At 33.9% G+C, this 22,249-nt stretch overlaps 1 protein-coding gene across 7 annotated transcripts in view; it reads right to left on the reverse strand.

Annotated features, from left to right (window-relative positions):
- Positions 1–22,249, reverse strand: part of ERBB4 (erb-b2 receptor tyrosine kinase 4) — a 1,077,155-nt gene that overhangs the window by 324,835 nt on the left and 730,071 nt on the right. For all 7 annotated transcript variants that reach the window (XM_077154990.1, XM_077154989.1, XM_077154987.1 and 4 more), the window contains exon 6: positions 1,860–1,978. In XM_077154990.1, the coding sequence (XP_077011105.1) occupies positions 1,860–1,978 (119 nt within the window). The remainder of the gene's footprint in view (positions 1–1,859; positions 1,979–22,249) is intronic.

A 22,249-nucleotide genomic window follows, 5' to 3' on the forward strand; every position in this document is an offset into this window, starting at 1 on the left:
TCACAAACTTGACAATTCCTTGATGATAGTTTACTAGATGTGTAATCAGAATGAGATCCACTGATGATACATTATTCACTAAGATGACACTTTCCAAGAAGAGTCTATTAAAAACCAATCTAGAAAACTCAGTAAGTTTTAATTTATGGCTATAAAACTTCATGTGTTCTTGTAATTGCTTTACTAACATACTTGATGCAGTGTTGTGCACACATTGCCTGGTAACAAAGGAACATAAGGTAGAGGAATAAAACAATTTTACCTTCCAGTCAGCATGCAAAAGCAATGTAACTTCCACTACAGCCTTGGTCTGGCAGTCTTAAACATTCTATATCAAATGCCAAAGTGGAATCACTGGCCCATTGCATAAAATAATGGAATGAGGATTCTCAAGCCCACTCGGCACTCTGCTTATTGTGATAATGAAAAATGCAGTAAAAAAATTCTAAGTGATTTTTTTCTGTTACTGTTGGTGCTTGTTGTTGTTACTGCTTTGGAATTGTCAATACAATATAAAACCTGTAGTGTTCAGAGTGCTCAAAATTAACATTCACTCCCATGTGTGGAGCTGGGCAAGAATAAAGTTCTCAGTTCAAGATCCACTGAGTATCTTCCTTAAATTTTTAACATTTTGATTTTTTCCTTCCTCCTCCCTCCTTACTTCTGTAACACATGTTTTTGTATTACTATAGAATTAGTGTAGACAATATACGTTTTTTGTGTCACTAAGAAAATTAAGATATCACCAATTATATCACAATAGCTATATGTTATATTTTGTTTCAGGAATTAAATACCAATTTGAAAGGAAAAGAAAAATGTTCAAATCTAAACATACATATGTGACCCATTAGATATCTGAGAGGAGGAAAAACAAGTTTCTGTGTTCATTTTTAACAATAAAACAATTTGCTTTTATGATCTTTTATCTTAAAACTAAACTATTGTTCTGTATGTATAATATCGAGTAAACTATAATCAAAGAATTGATTGCACGTATTCAAAATAACAAAAAGAACCGTATCAGTAATATCAAAATGTAATTAAAAAGTATCCCTACCAAACTGTAAATGTTCATTATAAGGAAGTAAGTGTCCTTTGCTAAAATAAAAACCACAGAGATGAGCATATAAATCGCTTTCGATGTGTATTTGTAAATCTTATAAATTTGAAATAAGTAACATAAGCTTGCCAACAATGTTAACTGGAAAAAATACTTAAATTCATAAATTTATCTGCAATGGTCTTGAAATTCATATTCAAGAAATAAGATGCAAATGCTCCTACTGAAAGGACATAATAATAAAGTAATATAGACCAGTAAACATTGCAAATTTTGGAAAGGTTACTATTATATTTTTTAAAGATATCTCAGTATGCTCTCCTTCAAGTTCTCCAATGTATCCTACTTTTAATATAAATCATATTAGAAACATTCAATTCATTATTAGAACAGAACAATCCTAATTGATCAATAGCTAACATTCCTCTGAAGGCAGAGCATTTTTCTTAAGACTGAGATGGCTAAATTTGATCTTACTGTGATAAGGTGTTAAAGATTCAGGGGAGTGCAAAGGTGGCTCACTGGTAGAATTCTTATCTGCCATGCGGGAGCCCTGGGTTCGATTCCTGGCCCAGGCACTTCCCGAAAAACAAGGCAACAAATAAACAAAGAAAAAACAAGCAAATCTTCAACAAGTGGTGCTGCAATAATGGGATATTTACATGGAAAAAAAAATGAAATGTGACCCCCCTGCCATACAGCATGCCAAAAAAAAAGATTCGATGTGCCTGAGTCTCTCTGGGAGGGGGACAGGGCAGGTGTGGGGGAGACAGAAAGGGAGAACTCCCAGACGTACAAAGCAGTCGGTGTCCTTGGGACCTGAGCAGCCTCCAGCACATTCTCGGTGGCAGCAGTCACTGACGTAGGGCCCGTAGCATCTGCCATCACATTGTTCTGCACACACTGTCCTTGTTACTGCAGAAGACAGATACGGAGACATAATCAAAGTCAGGCACCAGGAGAAACTTCGAAGGTCATTTGGAGCAGCCGAGAGAAGCCGCAATTGACTCAACTCACCACTGACTCAAATCCACAAACATTTACTGAATGAAGGCTGCAACTAGGTCAAAATTACTGTACACACATCTTCAAAATTTATGTAGCAAGCTGTTCGTTTTTTATGTTTCTTTCTTCTTCCAGATAATACTTCTAGTGCTTTACAAAAATCATACAATGTAATACGATAGAATCAAATGTGAAATAAATGAATGACATTTTGTCAGGTTGAAAAAGAGTCAGCAGGGAAGTTAATTTATATAATATACACAATAGTAAGGTCCTATCTTAGAAGATGTCCCCAGATTTGGATCTAAAATTTCTAGCTGTCAATGCAGAAAGGAAAACATAAGTTTTACATGACTTCCATTATATTTTACATAACTCATATTACATATATATGTATATTAAAATAACTGATCAACAGTAGCTCAACTATTCTTATTCCTGAGATTTGAATGAGATTTCTACTAAGGATCATTACGGTAGAATGTAATGTCCCTGCATAAGGGACAGAACAATGCCGTCAATAAAAAAAATAAAAAGGAAGAAAACTAATTTACAGTAAACACAACAAAAAGTTTCATTGGTCTTCCTTTTTTTTATTATCCTTCAATCCAAGCTGATAACATCATATCAAAGTATATATATTAGTAAAAGCAATGATATAAGCTAACATCAAAACATGTAGTATTGGACAGGCAACGGCGGCTCAGTGGCAGAGTTCTCGCCCGCGGTGCTGACGACCCGGGTTTGATTCCCAGTACCCGCACTGCTTAAAAAAAAAAAAGTAGTATTGAAGGACACAACTTTGCTTCTCTCACTTACTCTAAAGACATATGTTAACAATGTTTAGAGACATGGATTTTACAAAACATGTGTAGCATTTCACTTGTTGTTGGCATCTTTCTACCCACTTCACTGTAATTTCTTCTCACTTTTTCCACTCGTTCTTCTAAGCTTCTTTCATTGCCATTACATAAATAGTAGCCAGCATTCCCCAGAGCTGCTTCTGAAAATTTTCTTCAGGTTATGGGATGTCTTCTGGGTAAAATCATTACTTCACATACTACCTTTGGGTAGATGACTTTCAGGTCTGAATTCTTTACTGAGCTTCAATATGTATTTCCAGGTATCTGAGGAGTCTTCATTTAGATGCCCAACAATGTACAAAATGGAATATAACTCAATTCCCCATGTCCATTACCAAGTATATTTCTCTTCTTTCTTCCCTTATGTTAATTAACATCCATCTAGGAGCTTAGCTAAAATTTAAGGTGCCTTTACTATTTCTCCTTCCTCCTCACCATCACTTCTCATACCTAACAAATGACCAAATATGAGCAATTCTATTTCCTAGATATTTCCCATTACTGCATCTTCTCTACCTCACCTTTGCTCAGAATTTATCTCAAAATCATTGCAATTGTCTTCTAAAAGATTCCTCAGATCCCATCCATTTCTTCCAGTTTATCTTCTACACTATTCTGAAAGCAATGTCTTGAAATTACAAACCCTTACCTATAAATAAGTGTTGACTTACAGTATAAAACTTAATTGTCACCCCTGTACCAAAGGATTAAATCCTATTAAGAGACAAAAGTCCTCCATAAATTGACTCTCACCTCTTTCTCTATTTGTTTCTCTCACAACTCTCACTGTGCTTCTCACATTTGGCCACATAAAAACACCACTTGCCATTCCTGGTGCACTCGCTGTTGTGACGCTCACTGCCTTTTCACAAGTCCTTGGGGTTAAAAGACCTTCCTGTCTTCCCTGCCTAACAAATACTCATCCACAAGCTTCAGTTTGGGCATCATCTTCTCTCTGAAACTTTTTCAGACACATATCCAGACTGGGTTAGCCACTCTTGCTATGATCAGAAGAACAAAGTGAATACAGCACTGCGGGGTCTGAAGGCCGGGTTTAAACTCCAACTCTAGTCTTGTGTAATAGGCAAGCTACTTAACTGCTGTGAATTTTCCAATTTACACGATGGTTTTGTGGTTAGCACAATAGTATGGAAGATAAACAGAGACACAGGTAAAAAGTGTTCACCAAAGGTTACATAACATTAGTGCATTTATCGTATTACATTGTGTTTATTTTCCATGTTTTTCCCCCCACTAATCTATTAGGCTAGTTGACTGAAGTATATTGCTTCATTGACCTTTTTATCCTAGTATGGTATTTGACATCCAATTGGTGCGAAAAAGTATCCCTACCAAGAAAATAGTTAAGTCACATTCTTGTTAACTTAATGAAGGGATTTGTTGATCTCTTAATGCGCTTATAAGAAGAAGGACAAAAACAAAACAAAACAAAATGTGGAGTATTAAAGAGCTAGGGCACTAAGAAATGTAAATAGATATATTAAAATACCAACAACTAGAGCATTACCAAATACAAATAACTTTGGCTTATTGCTAGTAACTACTATACATTTAAGAGTTCCTTAAATTCTGCCAATTACTTCATGATCTCACGGTATTTTCACCTGGATCATTTTCCATTGCACATGATGATATTAATAAAATAGTGTATGACATTTACTTATATGAATTATGTCCTTCCATTGGACATGATCACATTACTTTCTATGTAGTACATTCCATACAAACATCGGAGTTTAAATTAAAATGGCACCCAGACTCACCCTCTAATTTTTATTTTATAAAAATAAAGTCACACAATTTTTCTTATTATAAACTAATAGAAGGTTTTGAAAAAAAACAACAAATAGATCTGAATTTGTGAGAGTATACTTTATATTTGCAATTTAGGTAAAATAAATAAGTTCTGTAAGAATACTAGAATAAATTTCTACATCATAAATCAGCTTAGTATGCCCATTCAACTTCTTTAAGTTTTTGCTTAAATTTCACCTTCTAAATGAAGTCTACACCTATTTAATATTGACTCCTTCCCAAACAAAACACCCCTGATTAGCCACATCTTGTTTTTTGACTTCTTACTTCCTTCCTACTTTCCTTCCTCCCCTCCTCTCTCCTTCTCCTCCCTCTCTTTCTCATAGTACCAGTCAGCTTTTTACATACTTTACAACTTTTTTTATTACATTTATTGTATTCACTAGTGTATTCCAATGTCTAGTGCTATACCTGGCATTCATATAATGTACATATATATATACATATATATATATATGTATATATATAATGTATATACACATATACATAAGATATTTGCTCAACTATATTATATCCACTTATTAACTCTTGATATTCATTGCACTTACATCAATGGTCCTATAATTAACCAAGTGGTGTATTTATTTAATATCCTAATTAGTAATTCACACCATATTAAAAAACATTTTATATTGCCATTTTTTAAAGAATAGATTCAGACATAGTTCCTGTCTTCATATATCTAGGGGTTCATTTCTATTATTAACTATGCTGATTTATGGTAACCATACAAAATGTTTCAGTTTCTTTCATTTAAATACTTCAGTCTTTTCTGGCAGACGAGGAAACTCATGTAGAGAATATTTTAAAATGAAAGATAATTAACACAATTTATTTTTGAATTACTAATTAAATGTTCAATAAATGAGAGTATACTCCATAAATATGGAAATAATGTGCTATAAATATATAACATAATACAGTCCTAATTCAATAATTAAGACTGGGAAAATCTTGAAACATTCATTTTTAAAAATAATAATTGACAAATCTTCACACATACAGTCCATATATGATGTACAATCACTGATTCACAATTTCATCACATAGTTGTATGTTCATCACCATGATCATTTTTAGAACATTTGCATCACTCCAGAAAAAACAATAAAAAGAAAAAAACTCATACATTACCATACCTCTTACCCCTCCCTCTCATTGGCCTCTAGTATTTTAATCTACCCAATTTACGTTATCCCTCATCCTCTTTATTATTTATTTATTTTCATCCATATTTTTTTACTCATCAGTCCATAGCCTGGATAAAAGAAACATCAGACATAAGATTTTTCACAATTACACAGTCACACTGTAATAGCTATATAGTTGTACAATTATCTTGAAGAATCAAGGCTACTGGAACACAGCTCAACAGTTTCAGGTACTTCCCTCTAGCCACTTCAATACACCATAAACTGAAAAGGGATAAATGATAAGTGTACAATGCATAAGCATAAACTCCAGGATAACCTCTTAACTCTGTTTGAAATCTCTCAGCCACTGAAACTTTATCTCATTCCTCTCTTCCCCCTTTTGGTCAAGAAGACTTTCTCAATTCCATGATGCCAGGTCCCCACTCACCCCAGGAGTTCTCTCCCATATTTCCGGAGAGAGTTACACCCATAGGAGTCATGTCCCACATATGGAAAGGGTATGAGTTCATCTGCCAAGTTGGCTTAGAGAAAAAGGCCATATCTGAGCAACAAAAGAGATTCTCTGGGGGTGACTCTTAGTCATAATTATAAGTAGGCTTAGCTTATCCTTTCAGAAATAAGCTCCATAGAGGTAAACCCCAAGATCAAGGCTCAGCCTATTGATTTGGTTGTTCTTGAAGCACGCATCTTAAGTAAATTAATAGTATATGTTGGATCAACTTCAAATTTTTCAAAACAGCAATTTCCTCTTCATAAACATCTCTTACTTTTTGTGAGAACACTTTTTATCTCAGATATCCCCTTCAGTTTCAGGAATGTGCAAAAAAATATCCCCCTAAGTTAGTATCCAAATGCAAATATTTGAAATTTAATTCAAGATGTTACAATGGAATTACAAGATTTGTCTCAGAAGCAATCAATGTTCAATTTTATAAATACATAAATATAATTATTAAAAAACAGCACTTCTCGTGATTAAAATGTCACACACCTTAATTCCAGCTGAAAGTTCAGTAAGCATGAAACATATTTGGAAGTGTTTACTTGACATAATAATATAAATAAGCAAAAAATAAATAAATAAGTAGAAAATAATCGTAAGCTAAATCTCCAAGTAGTGAAGTGACAGAGTTAAGAAGCATTTCTTCAGTTTGTTACATGACTCGTTTTTAGAAGGAAAATATCTCCTTAACACAGGTGTAGACTGCCTTCAGAACAAGTGAACTAACATCATAATATAAATATACTTAATGCCATTTGCTGATGACTAGCATTGTTCACTTACATGAATTAACCACATCAAACTGCTCTCCTATTTTATTATGATGGAGACACAAAACAAATTTCTAAAGTCAGTGTGTTAATTCAGCCTTTATAGGTAGATTAACTTTTAACTGACTTGTTTTTTTGTTAATTTTCATCTTTGCTTGAATGCTATGTCTTTAGAAGGCTATATTTCCCCCTATAGTTAGTATCCTTTCTAAATTGCTTCAACAGGTGTATTAAAATATTTGGGCTGAATTTTAACTAGCTTATTCATTTGTAGTACAGTACTAAATTTGATTGTTTAATATAAAAGGTAAAACCTGGGAAGTTAAAATGCTTATTTTATTTATTAGGGTCAGTAATCTTGAAACTGAAGAAGATGATATATTAAAAATATCCATGAGAATTTGATGTGTAAACTTTAAGGAATCGGAATTTTCCATAGAAAGGGGTTAGATATTCCTGGGAAAATAAATAGCACCTAAAAAAATGTTACTTTTTCATAATAGTAGTTTACTAATTTAAACAATGGCTTAATTGCCACTTTAAATATAAAGATAACCATGCTTAAAGTTACTCCTTCAGAACAAATCCCTTTTTTTGAAGAAATTTGGTAATTTAGTAATCAAATATTTATTATTGTCTCCTGTAAGTAACAAAAAGGACAAAGAACATTCATAAATAATGCAAGAGGGCTTTGACATCACAGTGATAAGTCAAAAAGATTTCTGTTTGCTTCATTAAAAATAAATAAAGCTAAATTTCAGCAAAGCTTTTTTTTTTTTTTTTTAATGGGCAGGCACAGGGTATTGAACCCAGATCTCTGGCACAGCAGGAGAGAACTCTGCCTGCTGAGCCGCCATGGCCCTGCCATAAATTTCAGCAAAGTTTTTATAAATGTGTCTTCTTCCTATGTTTTTACTATCTGTCACTTTTCTCTCCCTTTATATACTTTCCCCCTTTGCATTTTCTCGTCTTTTCTCCCTCAGTGCATTTTGATTTTCTTTACTTCCTTTTCCAGTGGTTCTGACTTGGGGCAGTACATTTTATCATCTAACCTCATTGTTCTAACTTTATATGAGGAATTCTGAGTAAATGAAAATTTTGATTGAGTGGTATCAATTGGGCCCAAGACTGTCCATTTGTAATAAACTCCCAGGTAATGCCACCACTTGCTGTTCCACAGACCACAATTTGAGTAGCAAGATATAATGTACTTTAAAACATATATAATGGCAGGATACCACCACCTAACTCTTATTAAAGCAAAATCTCTTGCAAGGTTCTAGGAATGTTGATTGTTTTAAAAAGTTCCCCAGGTGATTTCAATGTGTATGCTAGAGATGAGACCCATTCAAGATGGGAAAAAACAAACAAACAAACAAACAAGTTATTTTTACACCATTTGATTGATTGACTGATTATTCTTTGTCTGATTAACTGACTGATTAGTTTTTCTCTGAATCTTCATCTCAATGACCTGTTGCTTTAATTGCCTATTTGGGTTGCTAAGCCTTCTATCAGTAATTGGAAGTCAAACAATTAAATATGAATGTGCAAACGGGTGGAAAGATTTGAGAGAAAGAAGACCAAAACTGGGGTCAGAAATATCTCTTGGCTGGCTCTGAAAAAAGCAGTCAGAAAATTGCTCCTTTCCCTTATTCAGTAGACTCCTGGGTGAAACAGATTCTGTGGCAAATCTCAATTCTACTGCTAAGCTCATTTTTAAGCATATTTTAATTTATCTTCAATTAGGGTGCAATGATCTCTGTGCTGACTTTATTATTTGTTTTTATTGACAGAATTTTGACAAACTGTGCATGAAACACATCACGTCCATTAAACAGATAGTACTTCAATGGAATGCTTTTGATGTTAAGGTGTTTTCAATTACTCTCATACTTGTAAGGTTTGAACAAGAAGAAAATGCTTGGGCTAAAGCGCAGGTGATTTGGCTAGATGTGAAAAAGAATTTATTGACTATTAGAGTGATAAAACACTGTAATGAGCTACTGAATGGGCTTGTTGAGTTTTTATTTGTCGATATTTCAAGGAAAATCTTTTTCTGGATGCTTTAGACATTCACTTAATTGAAGACAGGGGTGTTTGATAAAATGTTCTCTAGAGGTACCTCTAGCTCTAGGATCCAATATTTATTTCTGTGAGTGGTGAAATTGTGACTAAAAAAAAATGAACCCTTTGGATTGTGTAGCGTGCTTTTAGAAAAGGTACTATCATCAGGAAAAACTTTAAGGGAAACAAATAAAGCTCACAGACTTTCTAAAAGTACATATCACTTATAGAGCAACTTGAAAAAAAGTATCCAGTCCTTCAAAAGTCACTGCAAGTATACCTATTTTCAAAACACACACACAAATCTTAGTGATTTTCTTTTGTTCCTAATTCCAAATTAGTCTGGAGATAATTGCTCCAAACAAACTGACCAAGCCATGCCATGGGGTGTACACTTCCAAAAGGTAACATAATTGTTTAATCCCAAGTGCAATAATATTGCTATAGGTCACCTGAAAAATGCGGCACATACCCATACAGCATGTACTGAAATCGGCATGCAAAGCCAGTTAGAGCATACTTGGATTTTGCAACTACTAATTAGGTTTGACCCTTGTCCCAAATAGATCCCTAGTGACCCACAGGCTGTGAAATGATAGTGTTGTTAGTTGTGCCAAAGAAGAAAGGCATCTTGTCTAATCTAATCTTCATAACTGGCTGCTTCATTCATTTACTTAATACAGTTTTATTAAAGCTATTTTATAAATCCATGCTCAATGATTCATTGAGGGATCTTAAAGCTGATTTTAAATTACATTCTTGACCATAAGAGACATTCTCTCTTATTAATAGGCTAATAATATCACCAAAATTTGTGAGTCAGGATTAAAACACACAAACAACATGTTCTCTTCTTTTACTATAAAAATATGCCTTAGAGCTAGAATGGATTGCTTCACATATTCAACTGTAAATACAGGTTTCAAGACAATAATGGAAGTGTATAAATCCTGCAAAGGCAAACCATAAATAATATTTTATAAAATATTTTTTAACATTATAATTGAAAGCTGCACCTTGACAGCCCACCAATAAATGAAATACTGGAGATAAATAAAAGAAAGCAGGAATCAACAGATCATGGACTTGTCATAAACCAAGAAATGTGAAGTTAACCTTCAACCTTTACAGGACCCTCCATTATAGCAGACCGCCTACCTCTACACCCATCCTTGATGAAAAACAAATAAACCACCCTATCTCTTTTGCTTTTATTCTAGTACCTTAACCAAAATATTAGTACAGGTGAATAAAGATTATCTCTCCCCCACCCACTAAACACCTGGATGACGTTGCTTCTCTAATTTGCAAAAAGTTGTCAATTTTGTAACAAAATAATTGCGGAACATTAAAATGGAAAAGACAGGCATCAAGTTGGTAAGTAATGGATAATTAATGAATCAATGAATGAATGCTACCTAAAGTTGCCATTTTACTGAATAGGAAACTGAAATCCAAATGAACTTGCCTTTGGCCAAATCCAAACTAATGCCCATACACCTCTCAGAGTTATCACTACTTCTCCAGGGTATTCAAGGAAGTAGTTTCTTAACATCACAATAGAGTCCATACCTAACAATCCATCTGGGAGTTAAAATACACTTGTCAGCAATAATAGTAGAATATAAGGGGAAATATTAATTTAAAACATTAGAAAACTGAAAGTTTGCTCCTCTAAGCTAAATTAATGTGCCCCTTTCTGATGCCACACAGAAAAAAATGTTTTTTAAACAATTACACACTTACAAATTTCATTTCTGTTTCAGATGAAGGGATGTTCATTTCCCTGTTGTAGGCTGTTCTTGAACTCTAACCCCCTTTCCATGATATACAAGTTCAAATTTTTGCATCATATATTACTTATACTCTCTTTTATATAATCATCCTTTCAACTTTACTGTTTCTTCATCAAGTAAAAATAATCAAGGCTCTCATTTTACAGATTAATTAAAAAAATAATCCTCCTTACCCTTTCCTTATACCCTAGCAAAAAATAACTCAGAGTAGACCAAATACCTAAATATAAGAACCAGTAACACAAAATTCCTAGGAGAAAATGCAGGGAAACATCTTCAAGACCTAGTAACAGGAGGTAGCCTCCTGAACTGCATACTCAAAGCATAAGCAATGGAAGAAAGACTAGACAAATGGGAAATAAGCCAGACCCAAAAGGATAGATAGTATATGATTTTGCTTTTATGACCTTGGTAAAGGTAAGCTCAGAGGCTTATAATGCAGAATAGAGGAGAACTAGAGACACCCAAAAGGTAGAGATGGGTGAACAGTTAGCTAATGAGGTTGAACTTAGATACGGATAGAAATGAAGGCAATTCATTAGTGGGTATATAAGTAATATTGTCATATTGAAGGTGAACATGATTGAAAGGGTTATACAGAGCCATGTATCCCTTTGATTAACACTACAAATCTAAATAAGTTCTTGTATGAACTACTTCAAAGGCATGACTCTTGTACAAAGAAAAAATAGTATCTGGCTGGGTATAGGGGCAAAATGACTATTGCATGCTATGGGCTATGTTTAACAGGAAGACATCAACTGTAACACAGCAATACCAGGGATAAATAATTGGGGAATAAGACACACAAGAGTTAAGGGGAGGTTTGGATTTTCTATTTGGTAAGTATGTGCTTATTGGGTATTCTTCTCTTGGGAGAAATGAAAATTGTCTATAGTTGAGAGTGTTGATGATTATATGACTAAGTGAGAATAATGTGAGACATGGACTGTTGATTTTGGACATTATAAATGATGCTCAATGGATGGAGGTGCCTGAAGGATACACTGACTGAGAAGTAGAAGGTTAAACTGTGGTGTATACATATGACCAAATTGGTGCTGCTATAGAAAGGAACAAAGTTGTGAGGCATGAAATGATGTGAATGAACCTAGGGGACATTATGTGATGAAAAATAAGCCAGAAATAAAAAATTGAATATTGCATGGTCTCATTTAGAAAATACTTATATGAAAACTGGGCCTAGATTTAAGCTCTTATAGCAGTCACATTTTGTCTGGAGCTGTAACTGTTATTTATAGGTTTTGGGACACTGTGCTATATATGTGTAACTTGGTATTTCCCTGGAACTCTGGGTACCTGTGTGACACCTAAGACTCAGAATGGGAGTTCTGCAGGTCTGAAATTGTCATGTACAACATTGCCACATACAACAATTGTTAAAGAAACTGAAAAAAAAAGATCAGGGTTCAATTAGAGACAAGAATGAAGCTGATTTGGGTCAAGACTAAGGTAAATCAGAATACAGGGCTAAGGAGGACACTGTCTGTATTTCACCTACTCTGAGACCAAAGAAAGATGAGTTTATTGTGTCCCAAACCTAAATTTTCTGTAGCACATAATCTAACTCAACCTGTCTGGATAGATCATTTAACAACCCAAACACTTGGAACCCAGAATGGGAATGAGAGCTTGTTACTCTGTACTGCTTAATGTAATGCCCAGATACAGTCCAGATTTATGTTAAGCAAATAATTAAAAAGCACTGACAAAGTCCATTGAGGGATAGGAGAAAAAATATGGAACAATTAAACTTTCCACTAGGGGAACTCTTGATACTGTCTCAAGGATTAGGGACTCCCAAGTCACTGAGTCAAGCCCTTGATCTTGAGGCTTGCTCTTTTAAGCTTATTTATATAGTGGATAAACTAAGCCTACCTGCCTTATAGTTATGCCTTAAAGTCACCTCAGGAGGACCTCTTTTATTGCTCAGATGTGGTCTCTCTCTCTAAGTCCAAATTTGCAAGCAAAATCATTACTCTCCCCACCTATGTGGGACATGACATCCAGGTATGAAAGTCTCCCTGGCAATGCGAGATATAACTCCCAGGGATGAAAGTCTTCCTGGCAATGTGAGATATAACTCCCAGGGATGAGCCTGCCCCTAGCAACATGGGATTGACCATGTCTTCCTAATCAAAGGGGAAAAGGATTGTAACAAATAAGGTATTTATGGTTGAGAGAGTTCAAATAGCATTGAGAGGCTACTTTGGAGGCAACTCTTACAAAAGCTTCAGCTAAATATTGCTATTTATCATGGTTTGTCAAATTTCAACCAAAACCATTTCCACTAACCCTAAAGAACACCTAGGGCTCTATGTGAGATCCTACAAAGGATCTATGCTTTCCAGAAACCTGCAACCTCCAGATGGGTTCCCCAACCAGATAAGTCCTGAAATCCAAAGGGGCCAGCCTATCCAGAACATCAACTAATTCCATCCCCCTATCCCATATTATTGACAGCCCTTTCCAACATGATAAGTTAGAATGGGGGTAGCCCATTTAGAGCCCTACTTCTAAAGATTGGGAGAAAGATCAAAGGAGAAGGTGGAATTATAACTGAGAAGATAGGATTTAACAAATGAGTATGAATACAAAATCATTATATTGGTATTTCTTTTAGTCTCCAGTGCCTTGGAGCAGCTAGAAGGAAAAACCTGAAAATGTGGAACTGTAACCCATACCAAACTTTGAAATCTGTTCTATAAATAATTGTTGCAGGGTGCTTTAAACTGTATAGCTTTTTTGCATACAGGTTATTTTTCACTAGATGCCCACTTAACTGTGAAAAAATAATAATAATCCTCTGTTTTTCTTATGACCTTCATTATTACCCTAAGAGAGTCAGTCATTTTTGAAGAGTCATACTCAACACAATGAACTATCTCCAGCTCTTCTCTATAATATCTCTCTCTATATTACATGAGTTTCTGGTCAGTAACTGATTAATTATTAAGCAGTTCATTCACTGGATGAATGAACAGTACTTAAGATTCACAAAGGCCATAATTAAGTTCTTTTATTTCCATCTTCAATCCCAAGACACACTTTTCTCCTCTTATATACTCTGTCCCAGTGACTATTTGCACTGTTGTTTTAGTTGCTCCAATTTCAAACTTGGAATTCATTCTAAATATCTCCTCTTACCTCCCTTATAATCAAATCAGTTAGTCAACAAGCATTATATAAATTCTATCTTCTGCTTTTAAATTGCCTTCTTTTTATCTTGGTTCTTTGTATGGCCTGTTCTAGACTTCTTCCATGCCTGTCTGCTATCTACACATTCTTCAAGGGTCAAGTCAATAGAAATGTCCTTCATAAATTGTTCACTCAGAACCCCTTGCTCTGCAGACGCCTCCCATTTGCTCCTTGGTGATCTCACTTCACTTAGACATACTTCTATTACAGCTCTTGTATATTCCTATTACAATTGTATATTCCTCCGTCTATTTTTCTCATAAAGATAAATTTCCATGATGGCACAAACCGTCTTTTAGTCACTTTTTGTCTTCAAATCCTAGCATTTTAAAGGTACATACTAGATGTCTGAGAATAGTTACATGCAAACAAATATGCAAGCAACCATGAGGAAGAAATAGCAGTGATTTTAAAAAACACTATTCGTTATTTCCATCTACTTACAGGATTATATTGCCATGGGTAAAATTATGTTTCCCTAAAAATATATGTGCAAGTCCTAATTGTTTGTAGTGTAGATTTGAGTCTTTGAAGATATGATTAGTTAAAATGAGGACAAACTCGATTAGGGTGGGTCCTAATCTTAATATTACTGGTGCCCCTATAAGAAGGAGAGAATGCGACACAGACAGACATGGGGGGGGGGGGGAGGTGTGAGAAAACAAGCCAGAACCACTTGTAAGCCAAGGAGCACTGAAGGGTGCCAGCAGACGCCAGAAGCTACAGGAGGCAAGGAAAGATTCTCCCCTTCACGTTTTAGATGGAGCATGGCTCTGTGACACCTTGGTTCCAACCTGTAGCTTCCAGAACTATGAGACTATAAATTCATATATTACCACTAATTTTATAATTCATATACTGCTAAATTTACAGAGGAGGAGACTAAGCCCCAGACAGGTCCAAACTCAAGCCAATGTCTCACTTATAACAAAGAATTTTAAATGGAATTACTTAAAGGAAAGATACCACAAAGAAATCTTCAACTGTACAACAGCAAATATCTTCATAACATTACTTTTCTCCTCATAGGGCATATGCTTAGGATATTCTTAAATAGATGATCATGTTGACTTACAAATTAATTGATGCTCCTTTGCAGTGTTTTTCTGACTTGATTCTAAGAACAATTTACAAGACAAACATTTATATCATGGCTCAGTAAACATATACATGATGAAAAACTTAAAGAAACAATAGTGATCTTAATTATGTACAAAGTATTTTGATATTGTCTTTTCTATTCTGCTCTGATCTGGGTAATTTTATTCTAATCTATTCTATTTCAATAAAAATTTAACATTGGTCAGGTTCCATTGAAGTGATTTACAATCTACCAATGAGTTGCAACTAGAGTTTGAGAGTGCTGTTCAAATGCATGGACAATGTTCAAAATAAGAAATGAGAGAAGCCAATAAGTGTTCCTTTTATATATGTGCAGCAAAATAGCTTTCTAACAAATTCAATAATTTAGTGAATTTATTTATTTCTAATAAATTCAGAACCACTGGGAGATGAAATTTCCTCTTTATGAAGCTTTAGGATCCTAGAGCCTATGGAAAATCATTGCACAACAGAGCATGCCACAATGCTTTCCCTCTAGGATTGTGAAATTGAGACTGACACAGAGGTTTGTTCCTTTTTTTGTGTATACACGTGCCTTTTTGTTTCCACAATCATCACCGGGAATTTGGGATTTGCATTTCTCCCACATGGCAGTATATTAACTCCCGGCTAACACAAAACAACCTTTGGGATTATCTTCAAACAAAAATATGGTAATATGCTTATAGATTAAGTAAAATTTTCATGCATTATTAATATATTTTTAAAAGAAATTCTCATCTTTCTGATGTGGACAATAGTTCAGATATCTTTGACGATTACCATAAAAAGTCTCTTTATAAAAAAGAGAGGTTAATGTATTTTCTGTTCTTTCCTTTTTTATTATGAAAATATAAAAGTAATACATGTTTTTAAAGAAGTACAAGCAACTAGAGATATCAAAATTTAAAAATAATTCATATTCTTACACAGCAATAACCAAGGTTAACTGTTGGGGGTCTATATATTCCTGACCTCCCAATTTCAATTCAATAGTGGTATGGCAATTAAGAGAGCACAAAATACACAATAAAAAGTGATTTTGAAACAACCCATGTCTTTAGCTGCATTTTTCAAATTCTATGTAGAGGACATATTCTCCCTCATGCCTCTGAAAAAAAAATCACACTTCTCTATACTTCTCTACACCCTGACTCTCTTGGCACTCTCACTACCACATCTTGTCCCTCCCATCTTGTTCCCAGAAGACTGTAATGATTATTGAGGATTAAATGAGTTAATACATGAGAAGCTCTTAGCACAAAGCCAAGACAATTCAGGAAGTGAGAAGCAGCAGAGTGGAAGATTAAAGGAAAGATTCTGGAGACAGAGTGTCAGAGACCCATTTTGACTTTATATAAAAGCTGTGCTATATTAGGAAAATTACTTAACCTTTCTGTGCTTCAGCTTCTTATATAAAATGGGTAAATAGTATTTACTATAGAGTTGTTGCAGTGATTACATGTTTTATGGAAAACCATTAAGCTTGGAATAGTGCCTAATATAGAGCAACCATTATAAATGTTTGCTGTTACTGTTAATCAATAAATGATAATTAACCTGTTACATAACTTGTTTTGTTTTACTAATATTACATCATGAATATTTCTCTGTAGAACTATTAATATGCTTCTATTGTATTATTTTGTAAAGTTCTATATTATGCCACTGTATGGACATGTCTTGATCCAACTAGTTCCCCTTCTAGGATATTTATACTGTTTATATTTTTTTGCTGTTATATAATGTATATATACTATAGTATATAACATCCTACGTAAGTTTTGTGCAAATGATTATTTCTTGTTTTAAGTATTCCCATAATAAATTCCTTGGTCAAATAAAATGCATATTTCAAATGTTTTAATATTTATTAGTAATCAATCTGCATAACAATGTTTACAATAGCACGACAGCAGTAATTGAGATTATTTCTCTCCCTACACTTTCATCCTTACTAGAATTTATCATTCTTTTTACTTTAACAACTTAATAGCGAAAAATGTCTAATTAAAAAAAAAATCCTATGTCACTGATTACAAATGAGACCATTTTTTACAAATTTCTTCTGTGAAATTTTCAATTCCTTTAAATTTTATTGTAAATACTTTGCTTTAAAAATACAAAACACTATCATGCAATCAAAACGATCCTTTTTCTCTTTTTTACATCATGTTTAAAAAAGACCTTCCTCGTGTAATTTTCACCTATATTTTCTTCTAGTACTTTCAGTTATTTCATTCTTTTAAAAATGTTCAATCTACAATTTATCTATAATCTATAATGCATCTCATTTCTTTTAAACTCTTAATGTACAATCCCTCTCATGTCTTTTGTTTTATGGTAGGAATCTAAATTTATTTTATTCTATATTGTGTGACATTTCTCTCAATGCTATTGGATAATCTATGCCTTTGTCATGGATTTTTTTTTTTTTTAAGGCCAACAAAACTCAATTATTCCATAGACTTTAGCCTCCTTATGGACTTTCTATTACATTCCATTGAGACAATTCCATTCTGAAGTAATACCATACTGTTTTTATAATTATTGTTTATGACTTGGTGGGAAAAATCCTTCCAAGTAGATCTTACTAATGATTTCTGGCTATTTTATTAAATGTGTTCTTCCAGTGGAACTTTAGAATATTCTTGTTCAATATAAAAAACGTCAATTTGGAATATATTAAAGATGGTTAAATATGTAGCTTAATTTGAAAGAACTGACATTTCCATGTATATGCCTTACAATTTTGAAATGCAGTAATTACACATTTATTTAAGTCTCCAATTCCGTCTTGGTGAAATATTGTAATTTAAGTTATCAGTAACTATCCATAAGTGTCAGAATCTATCTTTCTTACCATGTTCTGTGTTCTAGTCAATGAAGTTACATACAACTTAGAATTAAAGGGAAACATAATCTTCCTGGGTAACAGTTATTTAAGTTCAAGAAATACTTGAGTCAGAACAAAACCTGAAAGAACTCCTGTGATTGTAAAGAACTAACACTCTATTTTAATATGATTCATAAGCAAAAGGACTTAAGATAAGCAAAAATAAAAATCATCATCATCAAAGAGGTGATAATATGTGAAAATGATTTTTTTTACTATAATTGGGTCTATCCTTTACAACAGACAAAAATTAATATAGTAACTGTTTCTTTTGAAAATGCTTAGGAAAATGGAAAGAAGCAAACATGATAAACTTTTTAAGTATCAAATCATGCATACAGTTTATATTGGCTTAAGAACTGAATATTAATATGTCTGATGTTTAAAGAATTGACATTTATTATAACATAATCGGCAAAAACGTGTCTTAAATCATGAAGAACTTATAATTTTCCAGTCACCCCTTTCTTATTTTTGTTCATCTCCATGCTGTTTATCTAATATTTCCTCTAACTAAACCCATGCATTCAGAAATAGAAGATAAATCTAGAATAAGGTAAGGCAGAGCTGTAAGGAGGATAGCTTTCTGCAGCTATGACCAATTTTCTAGTCATAAAAGTGGTATATACATGCTGGCTTTTCCATGAATGAAATCTCAGACTTCTTTCCCTTTCGGTAGGAAACAGTAAATACATGTCCTATTTGTCAGAGGCCACAGGAAGATAATTTTGAAATTTTATCTTCCATAGTCAAGGATAGTTATTCTTTTGCTGGAAAGATATAAGTTATTAAAAAAACAAAAACTGTCATTACTACCAGAATAATAAATTCTTCTAATGGCAACATTTCCAGATTATTTCTAACTATTCTTCTCAATGTCCCGTGGTGTCAGGTCTAAAATTAAGACCTAATATTATATACTGCCTTGACATCTGTCAATCCTGACAGGGCTCTGACTGGCTTAACAGCGAGTTTCCCTCCTCACTCTGTTCCTGCGGATAAGAACAACCATCAAAAGTTTTGTGCTTCAGTTTCCTGCTAGCTCACAGAATTACTCAAGCCAATGATCTTTCTCCTGGGGGAACCAAGCGACAACCTGCCATGTGATACTACAAATTCAGACTCCCACAGTCTCTGTTTTTTCACTCTGTTCTTGAGTGTTCACCCAATGGAGTCCTGAGTCTTTGTGACTAATAAAGTTGTGTGAATCTCATCTATGCAATGTTGGCCATCCACATAACCCGAAGGCAGAAATCCCACCCTCACCACTGTGTTGAACAGGAAACTATTAGAACAGTCTCTCAATTACCTTAGAAATGCAAACTATTCATTCTCTGATCTCCTTGCTTGGATCGCTTCCTTCCATTATACCCTACACAGTATACACTGCCCCAGCCTGTGTCTCTCTACCCAACCCCCTTTCATCTACCTACTGATGAAGACACACACACACACAAATATCCTAACCACCTAAGGAAGCATGAACAGAAATCATCTTTTTCAATCCCCTCATTGTGTAGATGAGGGAACCTGAAGAAACTGAGGTTCTCGACATTGAGTTAAACTAGAGTTAGGACTCCATCTCTATCCTACTGAGCCAATCCCCCCAGCTCAATTAAAAAATATATATATATTTTCAAACATCCGTCATCTTTGTTTCACATCCCAGAGCATGCCCAGAGAAAAGGCACTATTTGATAAACTACTTTTATACCTCCTGAGCCCCTATTATGGCATTAAGCAATATCTACTGAATCAAATTAAACTGTTTTATACAGAGCATTTCAAATAACTATATCTCCTATAGTTAAAATGGAAATCATACTAACCTTTTAAATATTTAAGAAAGGTCATCAAATTACAAATACATATATACATAACAATTTATGTCAGAATGACCAACAATTTGGACATTTTTTTTCTCATTTTCTACAAGTAAATTATTGAGTCACTTTTTCGAAATGTTTTAGATGGGTATAATTTTGGAGATGTTTGCAAATAAACAGTCCATTGTAATGTTTCCCTGAATTTTACAGTATCTCAAGGAATTTTACACCCAAAAAAGAAAAAATAGGGGGCAGTTGAAATCAATACGAAGACTTAGGGACATGTAAAGTTATTAGTAAAACAAGGATTTTAATTAAAAATCTTGACTTTTAACACAGGTTCATTGTTATCTTGATTGATTGAGCCTGCTGGCTCAGCTCTTTCTCTTCTCCCCATTAGTTCCCTCTTGCTTTTCTCTGCTCTAATTGGATATTTACCGCATCGGCACCTTCTTTTAAAATAACATTTGCTTCACAAAAACTGTAAACATAATTACACTTTAGACAAATTGTATGTGTATGCATGTACGTGAGTATAATTAGTTTATTATTTTCATAATTTGTCATTCTGGATTCACAGTCTGTGGGAAACTGGCCATTTCATGGGGATATATAAAATTTAATTTTGTGCTGATATTTTCTTACTGAATTTTTGAAGAACAAAACACTATATAATCATTTCCTTAGATTTAATATTCCACTTTAAAGCAATCCATATGTATTTTATGAAAAAGGTAAGGAGATAAATATTTGTAAAGTTTGTCCCAAGAATGAATAAAATCCATAAGCCAAACCAAGGATTTTTTCTCTATTACGAAACTGAAAGTTATAATATACTGCAACTGTTAAAAGTAATTTTCTTTGTGCGCAAGCATAATAGATTACTGAGGAAAATACTAAATAATTTCTAAAACTTCTTAGCATATTCTGCAATATCTTTATACGAACAATAAGTAAAATTAAGCATTATTTGGAAACAAAGTTTCTATTTTGCTAATATAGAAATAGCCACCATTCTCAATTATCTATGACAGTACAAATATACTGTTTGTATTAATTCCACTGTTGTTCTGTTTTTTTTTTAATTAAAAAAATATTTTGAGATTATCTGGGCAGGAAGAATATTTCACAAGAGGTGAATTTCATTGCAAGCTTTTCTTTGGTTAAGCTAGTGCCTTGACTTTAATTACGTAATGGCTGTTTCAATGAACAGGAATGCATCTGTTCACTCTGGTGATTGAAAACACGAATATCTTCATTAATTATTGTGGTGTCATATTTCAGTTTAGGAGACAAACAATTTCTTTACCCTATGATCTAAGGCACATGCATTACTCAATTCGTTTCAATGCAAGAAATGTCACTTGTAAAGCAACTTATAAGAATGAAGAATATCTTGAGTGATAATCAGCCTAGAAAATTTTAGTTATATCATCAGCAACTGCAGTGAATTATAACTACTTCAATGCACAATATGTGCAAAGATTGAGGGAAAACCATTAGCGTCTAACTGAGAAGACACCAGGCCTAGGAGAACAAAAGGAACGTGTAAAATGAAACAATCACCCTGGCTGATAATAGGAGACCGGAGAAAGTTGGCCTGATATTGTGCTTAGAGATAAAAAAAAAGACAAGCGATAACTCTTTTAAATAAGTATACTTCATACATTTTGCAAGGACTGAGATAACTTTGCTGCTTTAATCGTTACTATTTATTTCTTAAAGCTTAGTCTCTCTCACACCTAAACCTACAGAGCTCAGAACTTAGGACTCAGTTTTACAAATAGAGAGAGTTGTCATTCTTACCAGTAAGCTTGCTATATAATACTTCTTTAAGCTTCAGACTTCACATAGCAGATAAGTTTGTCTCCCCTGACATGACTACATTAATCCATTGAATCAATTTACTTAAGCTGTGCACTGGAGCAACACGGCCACGATTTAACTGAGCTTAAAAGTACTTTGAAGTTTGAGTCACAGCTCCACATGCAATGCAGCATTCAATGTCCCATCCTAAGTCTATTTTGACCTTTTGCAACTATGTGAGAAATCTCCCTGTTAGGTTTACAGGGTCATGATGCTCTAACATCAAACAGGATTTAGGGAGAATGAATTCAAGTCACTGTTGAGTAAAACAGTAAGAGTGGAATA

Source organism: Tamandua tetradactyla, chromosome 3 (genome assembly GCF_023851605.1).
Source record: "Tamandua tetradactyla isolate mTamTet1 chromosome 3, mTamTet1.pri, whole genome shotgun sequence".
NCBI lineage: Eukaryota > Metazoa > Chordata > Mammalia > Pilosa > Myrmecophagidae > Tamandua > Tamandua tetradactyla.